This window comes from Ctenopharyngodon idella, chromosome 3 (assembly GCF_019924925.1).
Source record: "Ctenopharyngodon idella isolate HZGC_01 chromosome 3, HZGC01, whole genome shotgun sequence".
NCBI classification, from domain to species: domain Eukaryota; kingdom Metazoa; phylum Chordata; class Actinopteri; order Cypriniformes; family Xenocyprididae; genus Ctenopharyngodon; species Ctenopharyngodon idella.
The window spans coordinates 6,369,869-6,382,355 of NC_067222.1; the positions used below are offsets into that span (position 1 = coordinate 6,369,869).

General features: G+C 36.3%; 2 protein-coding genes and 1 long non-coding RNA gene across 3 annotated transcripts; all 3 read right to left on the bottom strand.

Annotated features, from left to right (window-relative positions):
- Positions 1-3,570: 3,570 nt before the first annotated feature.
- Positions 3,571-5,611, bottom strand: LOC127508679 (uncharacterized). Its single transcript, XR_007928862.1, has 8 exons — positions 5,508-5,611; positions 5,293-5,409; positions 5,125-5,222; positions 4,882-5,040; positions 4,743-4,806; positions 4,401-4,529; positions 3,848-4,123; positions 3,571-3,760 (listed from the first exon to the last, which is right to left on the bottom strand). It is a non-coding gene; the product is annotated as an uncharacterized LOC127508679 (long non-coding RNA).
- Positions 5,612-5,976: 365 nt separating this feature from the next.
- On the bottom strand, positions 5,977-7,270 carry LOC127508678 (uncharacterized). Its single transcript, XM_051886817.1, has 3 exons — positions 6,599-7,270; positions 6,378-6,502; positions 5,977-6,264 (listed from the first exon to the last, which is right to left on the bottom strand). The coding sequence occupies exons 1-3, from the start codon at positions 7,263-7,265 to the stop codon at positions 6,073-6,075; spliced, it is 984 nt and encodes a 327-aa protein (XP_051742777.1). The 5' UTR covers positions 7,266-7,270; the 3' UTR covers positions 5,977-6,072.
- A 1,367-nt stretch (positions 7,271-8,637) lies between these two features.
- On the bottom strand, positions 8,638-9,722 carry LOC127510170 (uncharacterized). The gene is made up of 2 exons (XM_051889674.1): positions 8,820-9,722; positions 8,638-8,673 (listed from the first exon to the last, which is right to left on the bottom strand). Exons 1-2 carry the CDS (start codon positions 9,720-9,722, stop codon positions 8,638-8,640), a joined length of 939 nt encoding a protein of 312 aa, XP_051745634.1.
- Between the last annotated feature and the right edge of the window lie 2,765 nt (positions 9,723-12,487).

Genomic DNA, 12,487 nt, shown 5'->3' on the forward strand with positions numbered 1-12,487 from the left:
AACACTGTTAATTGTACAGGCTAATCTGGAGAAGGCGGCTATATCAGCTGTGGATCGGCCTGCCCTGTAAATTTTTTTTAACATAACTTTATTGGTGTGCTTGTGTGTGTGTGTGTGTGTGTGTGTGTGTGTGTGTGTGTGTGTGTGTGTGTGTGTGTGTGTTTGTGTGTACAGGTATATGTGGTTTATTTTATGAGGACACAAATGTCTATAATGACATAGGCAGTACAATTGGGGGGGGGTGGGGGGTGGGGGGTGGGGGGGGGGGTTAAGATGACAGCTTAAAATTCACAATAAATTATGTTTTTGGAAAATGTCAATTGTAGAAAGCTTTCTGTGATGGGTAGGTTTAATGTAGAGGGATAGATTATGCAGTTTGTACAGTATAAAAATCATTATGTCTATGGAAAGTCCCCATAAAACTTGAAAACACAACGTGTGTGTGCGTGTGTGTACTGTAGAGCAGAAACAGAGATGTGCACTATTACAGCTTTTACAGTCAGTTTTGCTGTACATGTACTGTAAGTAGAGTGTCTGATTGAGAAACATGACAACATAGTTAAAATTAGTGAACTGTTTTTATGGTCTTGGAACATACATTTTAATGTTTGGTAGAGAGATATTTTGAGCTGCTGTATGTTAAAATCTTTGCCATGGTTTCAAGCAGGACATATTCCTCTGTCCACATGTTTTGTTGATCTTGTAACAAGATCCCAAGGGCAAGTTAGTCCTAACGCTACCCCTAAACCTAACCCAACCCATTATCCTTAAAGCAGGAAATGATAACCAGCACAAAACTCTGGTTGATGCATAAACTTGACATAAACTGTAAACTTGTCACTCAAATATGATTGGTTGAATGAAATGCAGGATTAACAATGTAAGCAGGCAGTGTCATTTTATAAACTGCTTTAAGTGACCCTGATATTGTAATAAGTAAATAAATTAATTAATAAACTAATAAATAAATAAAACATTACAAAACAAAACAAACATTAATAAAAATATTTAATTTGTCTTACAGTTTGGCTGAATATTGACATTTACATTTATAAATGACTTTTTTATGAAAAAAAAAAATAGCCTATCATAATATTAATTGATAAATTAAATTATGAGTGGGTAAATCAGCACAAACTGCAATGAGAACATTGTATGTTATTTTGATATTATTAACTTTTCAAACCATTTATTATTTAACTTTTTTTTTTTTTTTTTAATCATGTTATAGGCTTCAGCTAACTTTGTTAGAGATAAGATATTTTTTTAATCAAAGTTCAAACTGGTTCGAATTTTCCTACTTCCGGCCCTTTAAATTTAAAAGTAGGCGCGCGGAAAGGCGCCCAAAAGACGAGAGGGTGTAAAATCTTTGCGTGGCAGGGGCAGCTGCCACTGAGACCTGTCACTCGACCCGTCGCCTCTAGTGGCAGCTGCCACTCAACCTGTCACAGATATATGCGCCTGTCAGTCGACCTGCCACGGATATACGCGCCTGCCACTCGACCTGTCACAGATATACGCCTATACCCGCCTGCCCCGCGACCTGTCATGGATTAAACGCGCCTGTCACTCGAACCGTCACAGCTGTATGCATCTGCCTTGCGCCTCTCACTCGTATAGCCTACCACCGTATACCTGTCACGTGACCCGTTACAGTTATATTTTCTTAAGTAACTATTAAGTAATGTAAGATGACTAGGAAAACAAATTCTTAAAGATCTGTTTTGTTATTAAAGTCTAACAATGTTTAGGCAAGATTTGACAATACATTTCAATGTAAATTATGACACTGTTACCTATTTTGCGTTAATGAGGCCAGGTACATTAATCTCACACACACTGATGTAGTTTTGCAACCAAGTTATACAACAGTAACCTAAAAAAAAAAAAAAGACAAAAATGCAATACATGTATATAAAAAGAATGTTTATTAGTGTTTCAGTATTTCACCAACAATTTGTTGTGATAAAACTTCCAAAAAGTCCCCTATTGCAATTTGCATGCATTTCTAAGATTAGAAATAAGTGTTATTTACATACATTTTATAAATATATTGCTATAAATATGTATAAATATTTACAGTACTGGTCAAAAGTTTAGACACATTGCTATTTGTAATGTTTTTGAAATAAGTATTTTATGCCCATCAAGCCTGCATTTATTTAATCAAAAATTCAGAAAAAAACAGTACTATTGTCAAATATTATTTCAGACAGGACCACTTTGGCAAGTTACTTGAGTTTATTGAACACAATTTATCTTTGGCGGTCTGGTTCCTTATGGGGGTTCTTGCTCCAAAATTAATTGAACATACAAGAGCTTTAACATTAACCCCCCGGGGACGTTCAGCTTGGAAATACATAGACAATTAAGACACTTAGTAATGTCTTTAAAAGCGAACATGGTAATCGTGTAGATGTGGCAGTGGGACGTCTATACTGTAGCTTGGTTATGAGGATGAGTGTCTCTCAGCAGTGAGGTCCATGCCAGCCGGGACTTGAAAGCCTTAGTGATCTGAAACAAAAGAAGACGACAACCAGAAGGTGCACAGTAATATGCTCATGCTTATAATGGGGAGGGAAGGGAGGGTTGCGAGCAGTTTGAGCATACTTACCGAGCAGTAATGCCACATATACATGTCCCCGGTCTAATAGGAGAATGGTAGTGATTGGAGCGATTTGACAGCTGACCTCATCAGCTGGTCGCAGCACTATGCCTACATGGCCTGACTGAACTAACGCTGCGCTCGATTACAATTTAAAATAATGGTTGGAGTAATAATGGGTTTTTTTTCTATATAATATACTTTAAAGTGTAATTTATTCCAGTGATCAAAGCCGAATTTTCAGCATCATTACTCCAGTCTTCAGTGTCACATGATCCTTCAGAAGTCAATATGATAATTTATTATTAATGTTGTGCTGCTTAATGTTTGTTTTATAACCTGTGATACATTTTTCAGGATTCTCTTAATGAAAAAAAAAAAAAAAAAAAAAAAACCAGCATTTATTTAAAACAGAACTCTTTTGTAACAATATACTCTACCGTTCAAAAGTTGGGGTCAGTAATTTTTCCTTTATTTTTTTGAAAGAAAGTAATACTTTTATTCAGCAAAGATGTGTTAAATTGATAAAAAGTGACAGTAAACACTTACATTGTTAGAAAAGATTTATATTTTGAATAAATGCTGATCTTTTTAACTTCTTATTGATCATTGAATCCTGAAAAAGTATCACACAAAACAAATAATAATATTAAGCAGCACAACTGTTTCCAATACTGATAATAACTGAGCAGCAAATCATCATATTAGAATGATTTCTGAAGGATCATGTGACACTGAAGACTGGAGTAATGATGCTGAAAATTCAGCTTTGATCACAGGAATAAATTATATTTTAAAGTATATTAAATTAGAAAACCATTATTTTTAATTGTAATATTTCACAATATTACTGTGCTTTCTGTATTTTTGATCAAATTGGCTTGGCTTTGAGCAAGCTTGATGATCATAAGAGACTAGTAGTAATCTGTAGTAGTAAACTGTATCTAAATCAATATTTCAATAACAATGTTTACATACAGTCTTTAATGTCAGTGATATTATAAACCACTGGAGAAATGTGAAAGAATATGGGGACAGGGCTACTAGAACTTTGGGCCAAAAGTACAGTTGTTCAGCGGGCCTCCCTCTTCATACAGGATGACACTTCTACTGATGAAGTGCCATCAAAACCATGGTGGATTTGAACATTTCACCCTTTAAAAGAGAAATAAGACACGGGTATAAGCTTTTCAGAAATGTTTTAAAGATGAATGAAAAAACAACAGTAAAAGAAAGACTTACTCCAAAGCAATGTTTGACTGTAAAGCCATTTCTGCCTGGAACCTGTAAAAGCCCTCAGTCTTCTGCAGCATTAACAGTGTTAGCTTTAAAAAACAAGAAGATACAATTATGAAAGATATATGTACAGTGCATTTAATGATATTGTCCCATGTACTGTATCAAAGTGTCTGTATATATACCTCAGGGGTCAAAACTTCAAGAACGTAAGTTGTGTTGTCCAGGGAAACCCTAGGCAGTGTATATTCTTGTGTATATTCTTTCAATTATCCTCTCTGTCTGTAGCAAAACATTTGTTAAATTTGTACATAATAACGTTTATATAAATAATGCTTTAAAAATGTATTACAATTTGTAGAGTAAATTCGTAATTCTCTAATTTTTCTGTAGAAAATCTACATTGACAATATACGTTCCAATGAAATATGAGATGTTAAAATAACGTCTGATATATACTTTCTTATGCATCTGTACAGTCTTGTGTTCTTAAGGTACAACATAAATAAACTTATTTTAACTATATAAATTGTTAAACAAGGCAAACAGTATGAAATACCTGTTCTTCATCAAAAAAACAAAACTTTTTGCTAAGTTTCATCCTCAGCTTTGGAGAAAATGTGGGATGTTTAAATAAAAACATCCTGCTGGATCGGATTGTGCCATTTCTCAAGCCTTTGTGCAATCTCTGGAATGTTACCAAAATTAGACAAAAGTAAGAAATGTAAACTTTTCTAGCTCTAACAGATTATATTGCTATACAATATGTGAACACATGAAAAACATTACAAAAGTGAAAAGTCAGTGAGAGACTACCTCTTTGTAAATAACAATACTAAAAATGATACAGCTATAGGATATTAGTAGTAAAATGGTTTGCTTAGTAATTTGTAATATTTACCAAGACCTCTTGATCCTGTATTACAAGGTCAACCAACCAGCCGTTCTTCAAGAGTGCCAATGTTCTGTAAAATCAAAGTAGTATTAAAACATATATTGTACTTTTTAATGAAAAAGATATAATTTAAGGTATAACATACTTCTCAAAGGTATGCACATGGTTAGTGTCACATCCACAGCTAAATAATGTTTCCTCTGTGATCGTTTCAAGGCTGATACCAGCACAGTCAGAATGCAGCCATTTTTTGCAAAGGTCACACTGAATCCAGTCCAGTGACTGGATTTGTGGGTGCATTACTCTGCATACAGATAAATGATAACAATGAGTGTAACTGCTTAATCAAAATTGTAGATCATAAGGAAATTAAATAGTCATCACATACTTTGATTGATATTTTTGATAAATGCAAACTCCTACATCCTGGGCCATACAGCTGGTCTGTGTTGCACTCTGGACTATTTTGACTTCGGGGGGAAAGTCCTAGGATAAACTTTCATGTTAAGCTTTGCATACTCTGTAAACTGTAAACCTTTTGAATTTCAAGGGTTACCTCTGGTTGCAGATATTTCACCATGCATGAGGCATGGTAAAGACGAAGGTATCCCATCTGTTCAGTGTGCAGAATTTCCTGGCACATTTTAATACTTTTAGCTTCCATCTCTGCCATCTACTCCAAAAACGATTTAACAGAATCAGTTATATTCAACAAACATGTAATATATTAGAGAATATATTAACAACATCAACATAATACAGTTAACTCACTGTGCATACGAAAACACCACAGTTCCTTCCATCGTCTCTCTGCCATTGCTGTGGACTGGACACAGTCCAATCGTCCAAGGATGCAATATTTCTAAAAAGAATCTCTGAAAAAGGAAAAAAAGTACTTTAGTATATAATGTAAATAATTTATTATTTTAATTGTATTATAATTTATTCTAATAACTTATTATGCAATGATTTATTTAAAAATCATAATGTATTGGGTACAATTTGTAATTATATGAAACAGTGTGTAAAAATAAGAATTACAATAAGAAATTCTTACTTCAGAATTTCCATGTCACGATTGTGTATTGTCAGATATTGACTGGTGTTATCATAAACTCTGATGTGATAAGGCAAAATCACAGGTTTTAGTCTTTATATAACCTATAAATGGCACAGGTAAGTCATAGGTTCAGGGTGAATAACTTACATCCTTAGTCTCTTCCGCAATTTGAGCAACGCGGCAATTGACAGCCTTAAAAAAAGATTTTTTTTTAATATATAAACATATGTGGGGTGATATCACATATTAACATAAAATCTAAGGAAAAAACAACTTTTATAATGCTTTATAGCATTTCGTACTTACATTATCAGATAGCCAAGGCATTGCTATACCGCTTGTGTCACTCAACAAATGTGGGGGGAGAACAGATTTCAGGTCCCGCAGATACAAAATGGCATAGGAAGAAATCCTGGCAATTACTTCATTGTCATTCCTCTTGACAGAATACAGTTTGGAGATTGTTTCCTAATGTTGAAAAAGTACAATGAAATACTATTAACAGTACATGTTGATAGTACTGTTATATTTGTTATTGTTGTTCATGGTTGTCATTTGCATGAAACTTCCAATGCTGTTACCTTGTGCCTCTGCTCAATAGGGAACATCGCCACAGAAAACTTCTTTCCCTCCTCAGGCACACTGTCCACTTTGGCTGGGACATGTGGATCTCTGCCCTGTTGTTCTGTTTGTTGTGTGATTGTTTCTGCAATTATTTATGAATACATTACTCCACAGTAAACAGCTATCATAAAAAATGTATGTGTAACAGCACACATTACTTCAAATTTCGCATAATTACCTTTTTGGCCACACGCCAGTTTGCCGTGTAGTCCTAGATGTATGTTTTCATCTGTACGTTTCTGCATTTCCTTCAGAAATGCTGAGTTTTTCCTGGCATTATGAAGATGGAAATACAGGCGTAGTGAAAACATGTAGTGAGTATCTTTCATCTGGCACAATGAATACCGGCTTGAGGACAGCTCCCTATTCACTTGCTCAGCTTCTGCAGTGTTGATTAGAGAAGCCAGTTCAGGGATTGCTTTCAGACTTCGCAGTTTCTCCTCTGGTCGTTTTTGTTTTTTTTGGTGGAACCGATCATAAAAGGAGAAGCGGTCTGATGTCCCAGTTTCTGGATGTGGTTGTGAAAACTGTTCTGTTGTTGAGTGTTCTAGGTTAAGTCTTGTTTTCTTCTTTATGTTGGCAACCCAGTCAAGATTTACCCTCAACTTCCCAGCAGATGCCAATGATATGTTTGCCTCTGTTGGCTCACATACCCTCCCATCATGTGGCTGGAAAAATTGTTGATGTGTACGATTGTTGACATGTCTGGCAACACGTCCAGCAATGTCACATATGTACACAGTTGGAGGGTGTTTGAAACTCAGTAGGGCATCTCCATGGTCTCGAGCGGACTCCTGCCACCACAAAGGTGATGCATAGTACACCACTCCATGGGTGCATCCCATGTGTAACACTCCACCTGTATTACAACAAATTTGACATGTAAGCTTAATTTATGGAACAGAGTAGGTGAGTTTAACCAAAAAGATACTGAACACTGACAAAACAAAAGAAATTCTAATATATTTATCCCTAAAATAAATTAAATACATGCCATAGACTAACAAAACCCATCTTACCTCCAGCTTTTTTGAGCTTCACAAACATTTTGGGATAAACATCCTTATAAAGGAGAAGCTCCTCAAGCCTGTTTATCATATCAGCGATTGATCCACTGGCAGACACTCCGAGGACATTGCAGGCTTTTGTCAGGTCGTCCTTTTTTGGCTGATCAAAAAATAATTTACATTAAAAATGTTTAGGAATGCAATATTTAATGTACTGTAAAAAAATCATGTACATTGTACTTTACCGATTTTGAATCGAGAACTTGTAAAATGTGGTCCTCATCGATTTCCTTTGCAACACGACTGGTGCTGGTGCTGGCCCTGTCACTGTGGGATAGCCCTTTAAAAACTTCAGTTTTTGGTAGGGTATCACTGTTTCGTGTATGTTGCCCCATCCATGGAGCAAATGCAGAGTAAGACAATGCACTTCGAAATGGATTGCCAGATGCATCTAAAGTATGGAATTTGTAAGGTTAAAATTCTGTCATGTATGTTAATTAAGTACTAAAAAAATACATGGTTTCAACCATATTTTGAAACAATACAAAATTTTAACTTAAAATTAGTATACATTCATATTAAGAGTAATAAGATTATTAATGTTGCAAAATATCAAAAAATTGTACAGAGCACTTGTCAACGTATACAGTATATTATGCTTACCGTCACAGAGTCCGGTGGCTACAATTTCCTTCTCCAGGTTCTCCCACCTTGCTGCCACATTAACCTCTGTTTCCTGTGGAGTGATATTATGTTTCTCTGGACGTTTCAAGAGATGGACTGGAAGTTGTGAAAAAAGGGTAGTGACAATATGCATGTGAATGTGGGATAAGTCAGCGATGACAACAGATGGATGGTGTCCACAACGGTAACATAAATAGTTGTAGGAATACTTTCTGAGAGCGCAGAAGTGATAAAAAGCTTTCCTGAGGGAGTTGTATGGCACTTTGGTCCCAGAATGGGACTCAATTGTACGCAACATCCGTCCAACAGCAATGTGATTCTGCAAAGAATAAAATAAATGTTTTTAAACATATGTTGTAAATTTTTTTGTATGTGCTTAATTTAGTACAAATGTGCCCCACAGTTGTAACAATCCGATTGTATGTACTCACCGAAAGACCAGTTGTCAGAAAAGAACACAAGGGTATGGAAAGAAAGACCCTGTTGTTGTAATTATGAAATCCAGAATTGTACTCTTGAAAACGAACTATGTTTCTGCAAACTGGGCACTCCTTTCCATAGACTGAAATACCTACATGAAAACATATCAACACACATTTATTGGCATTTCCCTTTTTATATATGCATAATTTATATAAGTGGCTTAAGTGTGAAAACTGTACAGAATGCCCTACCTTTGTTCTGAGAAAATATCCCATAAACTGTTGCTTGTGTTGTTAAGACAAAAGCATTGTTCAGTTCAGGAGGACACGGCCCTGGACAGTAAGGACAATTTGTCTCTGTAGGCTCAAAGTTCTCTGGAACAGGCTTTTCTGTCTTTGTTAAATCCCGTGGTAGATCCTCTGGGATTCTCTTGAAATTCCACAAGTAGTTGGTCATAGTGATCACACTACTATGTGTGTATTCAGGCTGATAAGGCATACCCAGATTTCCGCTGACCATTTCCTCAATGTCTTCAATGTCCTCATTTGAGGTATCTACTGCATTTTTGGCCAAGTGAGGATGCTCTTGGAACAGCCACCACATAGACAAGTATCTATGTATACAGCTGATTCTGTTTTTTGAGCCTATACACTGGCAGTGCCATTTACCTGTTTTAGTATCAAATGTTGACAGTGTCCTCCCAAACTTGCACCAGCTGTCCTTCTCACCAGTGTACACTGAGAAGAAGATGTATCTATCAGAGAGACTGTGTTCCCCCCAGAAAATTGGAAACACACAGTCAACTTCCTCTGAGTTAGCACGCTGGTAGACTGTCATACATTGTTGCTGCCTACATGTTGAAATGAGTCCTTTTCCCACCATCTCTATCACAGACTCGTTTTTCAGTGCTGCTGGTGGAATATAAGCATGAGCTTTTCTGGTCCTCTCAAGGTGGTAGCATTCTTTACCAGGGTTTCCACTTTGGGCAGCTATGCTCATAAAGTCCCTACATTCATCCACTTCACAATCATACAGTCGTTCTGGTATACACTTCTGTACATGTATAGGAAGTCTAATACCATGGGAATGTTTTGTGTTCACATGCAGTCCATTTTTGGGGTCAATGCATAGCATGGGTTCTTGTCCATCATGCTGTTCTTTTTCATGAATTCCACATATATGGCACATCCTGGTTCCTTGTTGGACTTGGTCAAGTTCAACAGTAGGCACAGAAGGATGGTCCACGTCTGAGAAAAAAAATTCCATTTTAATTATTGCCATTTGAGTTATAAATCACAGTTGTATCTCTACTTCTGTTTGGTTTAAAATTGTCAGTGTACTCACCAGAACATGTTGTTGTCACCATCATACCTGATGTGGCAAAGAAAGGAAATAATACATTTGACAGATGCAGTTTAACTTATAAACTTGTCAAAGATACAAAGAGTATGATTTTAATCATTTACATCGACCTACCATGATTTTTTAAGTGGGATTTGAAATCTCCTGATCTATTTATTATTTTGGCACACTTGGGACAATGCCAGTGGCTCCTTACACCAAATATCCGATCTGGACAGTGGCATGGTATGGTGAACTTGCCTATGAAGACAATAGAATGTTTTGTCAGCAACGTGTCAGTAATAAGTAACCTCTATGTATACATTTAATAGATTTTTAATATTGGCAAGATTTAATTCTCAAGACATTACTTACTTGTTCCACCGTCTTTACAACAATCATAATCACCTCCAAGTTCCAAAAAATCCTCTTTGCTGATAAACTCAAATACCCTTCCTGTCAAATAAAAACAGAATACGTTGATTGGCACACTTTTAATTCTTTGAGAGAGAGAGAGAGAGAGAGAGAGAGAGAGAGAGAGAGAGAGAGAGAGAGAGAGAGAGAGAGAGAGAGAGAGAGAGAGAGAGAGAGAGAGAGAGAAGTGCATAATGTATATGAAATAGTCAAATTACAAGTAATTGGAAAATAAAAGTCTAATAATGAAGATCACATCCATTTCTACTTCCTTGCCAAAGAAATATACAACACAACAATAAATATGGAGCAAATATATCAAAATTGTAAAAGTGTAAGAATATGCCTATGCATACAACATAAATAAATTAATAAATGCACACAAACACGAACCTCTGGCACGCTGCCCATCAGGACAATCTAATAATAAACGCGGGTCCACTTATTTATTGACTAAAGGAAATACTCTCGAAACTAAGATATATTGTATCACAGTAGCTATATGTAAGGATGAAACTATATTAAACATGAGGTCTATGTCAATAAATTTTGCGCATTTAATTTTACTGTAATAATACCATTACAATACCCCACCCCCCCAACACACACATTCCTGTCCCACCAACTTTTTTAAAATAAAGTTACGCCACTGCCGATCGGTCTGTTCAGCGACACTTGTCGAACAGACCTAATAGTACGGATATAGTCCTGATTCTGAAACATTCATTAGCCTATTTGAACCGTGAGTTTCACTAACACATTGAGCCAAATAGCCTATCGCTAATGCATCACCTCAAGCTACGTGATTCACTATGAATACAACGCCATGCAAAAGGAACCCAACAATTGTAAAGCTATGCAACTGCTTTCCATTTAATTGTACGATATCAGATATCAGATATCAAGAGCACCGATTTAATATATTTTAGGACAGTGTAAACGTAAATCATTTGAAACGTGCATTGTAAGACCTTTAAGATAGCCTATGCTACTAATCAAAGCCTTTTTAGATTAACAAAATTTGACACACCGTTAAAGAATTTAAAAAAAAAAAAGCAAAACAAATAATAAAGCGTATGACTTTGCTTACCTTCCATAACGGAGTCGAATAAGTGTCAATACCTACTACAAAAAAAAAAGTTTTTAGTACCACGATAAAGAGAATGACATACAGATTTTTTTAGATCCATTAAACAATGCATACATCAAACGTAATTTTATATATTTGAAAAAAGAAAAATAATGCCAATATACTTTTACATCAGAACAAAGGTAATGTACTTACGCTGACAATGACCCTGCCAACACACCCATGTGGGGCCCATAAGGGTTGGATATGGGCTGGTGAGTGGGCCCCATCTGGGCTGCCCAGATGGGGCCCAGTTAATTTTGTCCGGGGGTTCCATGGTGGCCCCATGTGGGCAAGCCCAGATGGGCTGAAGTTGGGCTTCACATGGGCCCTAGCTAAAACCCACACGGGCAACCCAGGTTTCTCCCATCTGGGGCCCACACTACCTGGGCCCCATGTGGGCTGATCATGAGCCCCTGCTATTCTACCCATAAGGGTAATAACCATTATTATTATGGGCTAAAAAATTCATTTTTGGGACTTATTTTACAGTCAGCCCATACAGTTCTTTAACCCGTGTTCATATTTTTTTTACACAGCCAATATTACCGGGTCTGGTGGACCCACCACATTATTAGGCTTTTAAATCAATACAGCCATAACAATTCATGTAAAAAAATACTTAGCAGATGTTTACTTTAGCTCAATTACCAATGATATATACATCATGGTTCATATACGCCATTTACCCCTGTGAGATTGCATTTATGATCGTTTTTGTTTTTTGTGAGAAACCAAGGAAATTCAAAAAAAAAAAAAAAAAAAAAGAAAAGATTATCATTATTAGTGATTACTTCTTAGAACTTAATCAGAATAGGTGAAAGTGCTTGAAATGTAACAATTTTGTAACTTTGTGTGGGAATAGCAGGGGCAGAAAGACAACATTCCCGCACGCAGACACCTACGCTCAGACACACACACATACACGCGCACAGACACACACAGAGATGCACAGACATTTGGATACACACACACACAGCAGGCCCAGTTAGGAGGAGGACACAGTTAAGTTTCATAGCACCTACAATTATTACACTCAGGTCCAGTAGACCGAAACACCTCATACATA

What these genes read in the sequence shown, in the direction of transcription:
- LOC127510170 (XM_051889674.1), bottom strand. Translation starts at nt 9,722, where the DNA reads ATGTGCCATATATGTGGAATTCATGAAAAAGAACAGCATGATGGACAA. An exon ending in CTTTTGTCTTAACAACACAA is followed by an intron (nt 8,674 to 8,819) that starts GCAACAGTTTAT and finishes TAGGTATTTCAG; the next exon opens with TCTATGGAAAGGAGTGCCCA.
- LOC127508678 (XM_051886817.1), bottom strand. Translation starts at nt 7,265, where the DNA reads ATGGGATGCACCCATGGAGTGGTGTACTATGCATCACCTTTGTGGTGG. An exon ending in ACTGGCGTGTGGCCAAAAAG is followed by an intron (nt 6,503 to 6,598) that starts GTAATTATGCGA and finishes AAATAATTGCAG; the next exon opens with AAACAATCACACAACAAACA. An exon ending in CTATTGAGCAGAGGCACAAG is followed by an intron (nt 6,265 to 6,377) that starts GTAACAGCATTG and finishes TTTCAACATTAG; the next exon opens with GAAACAATCTCCAAACTGTA.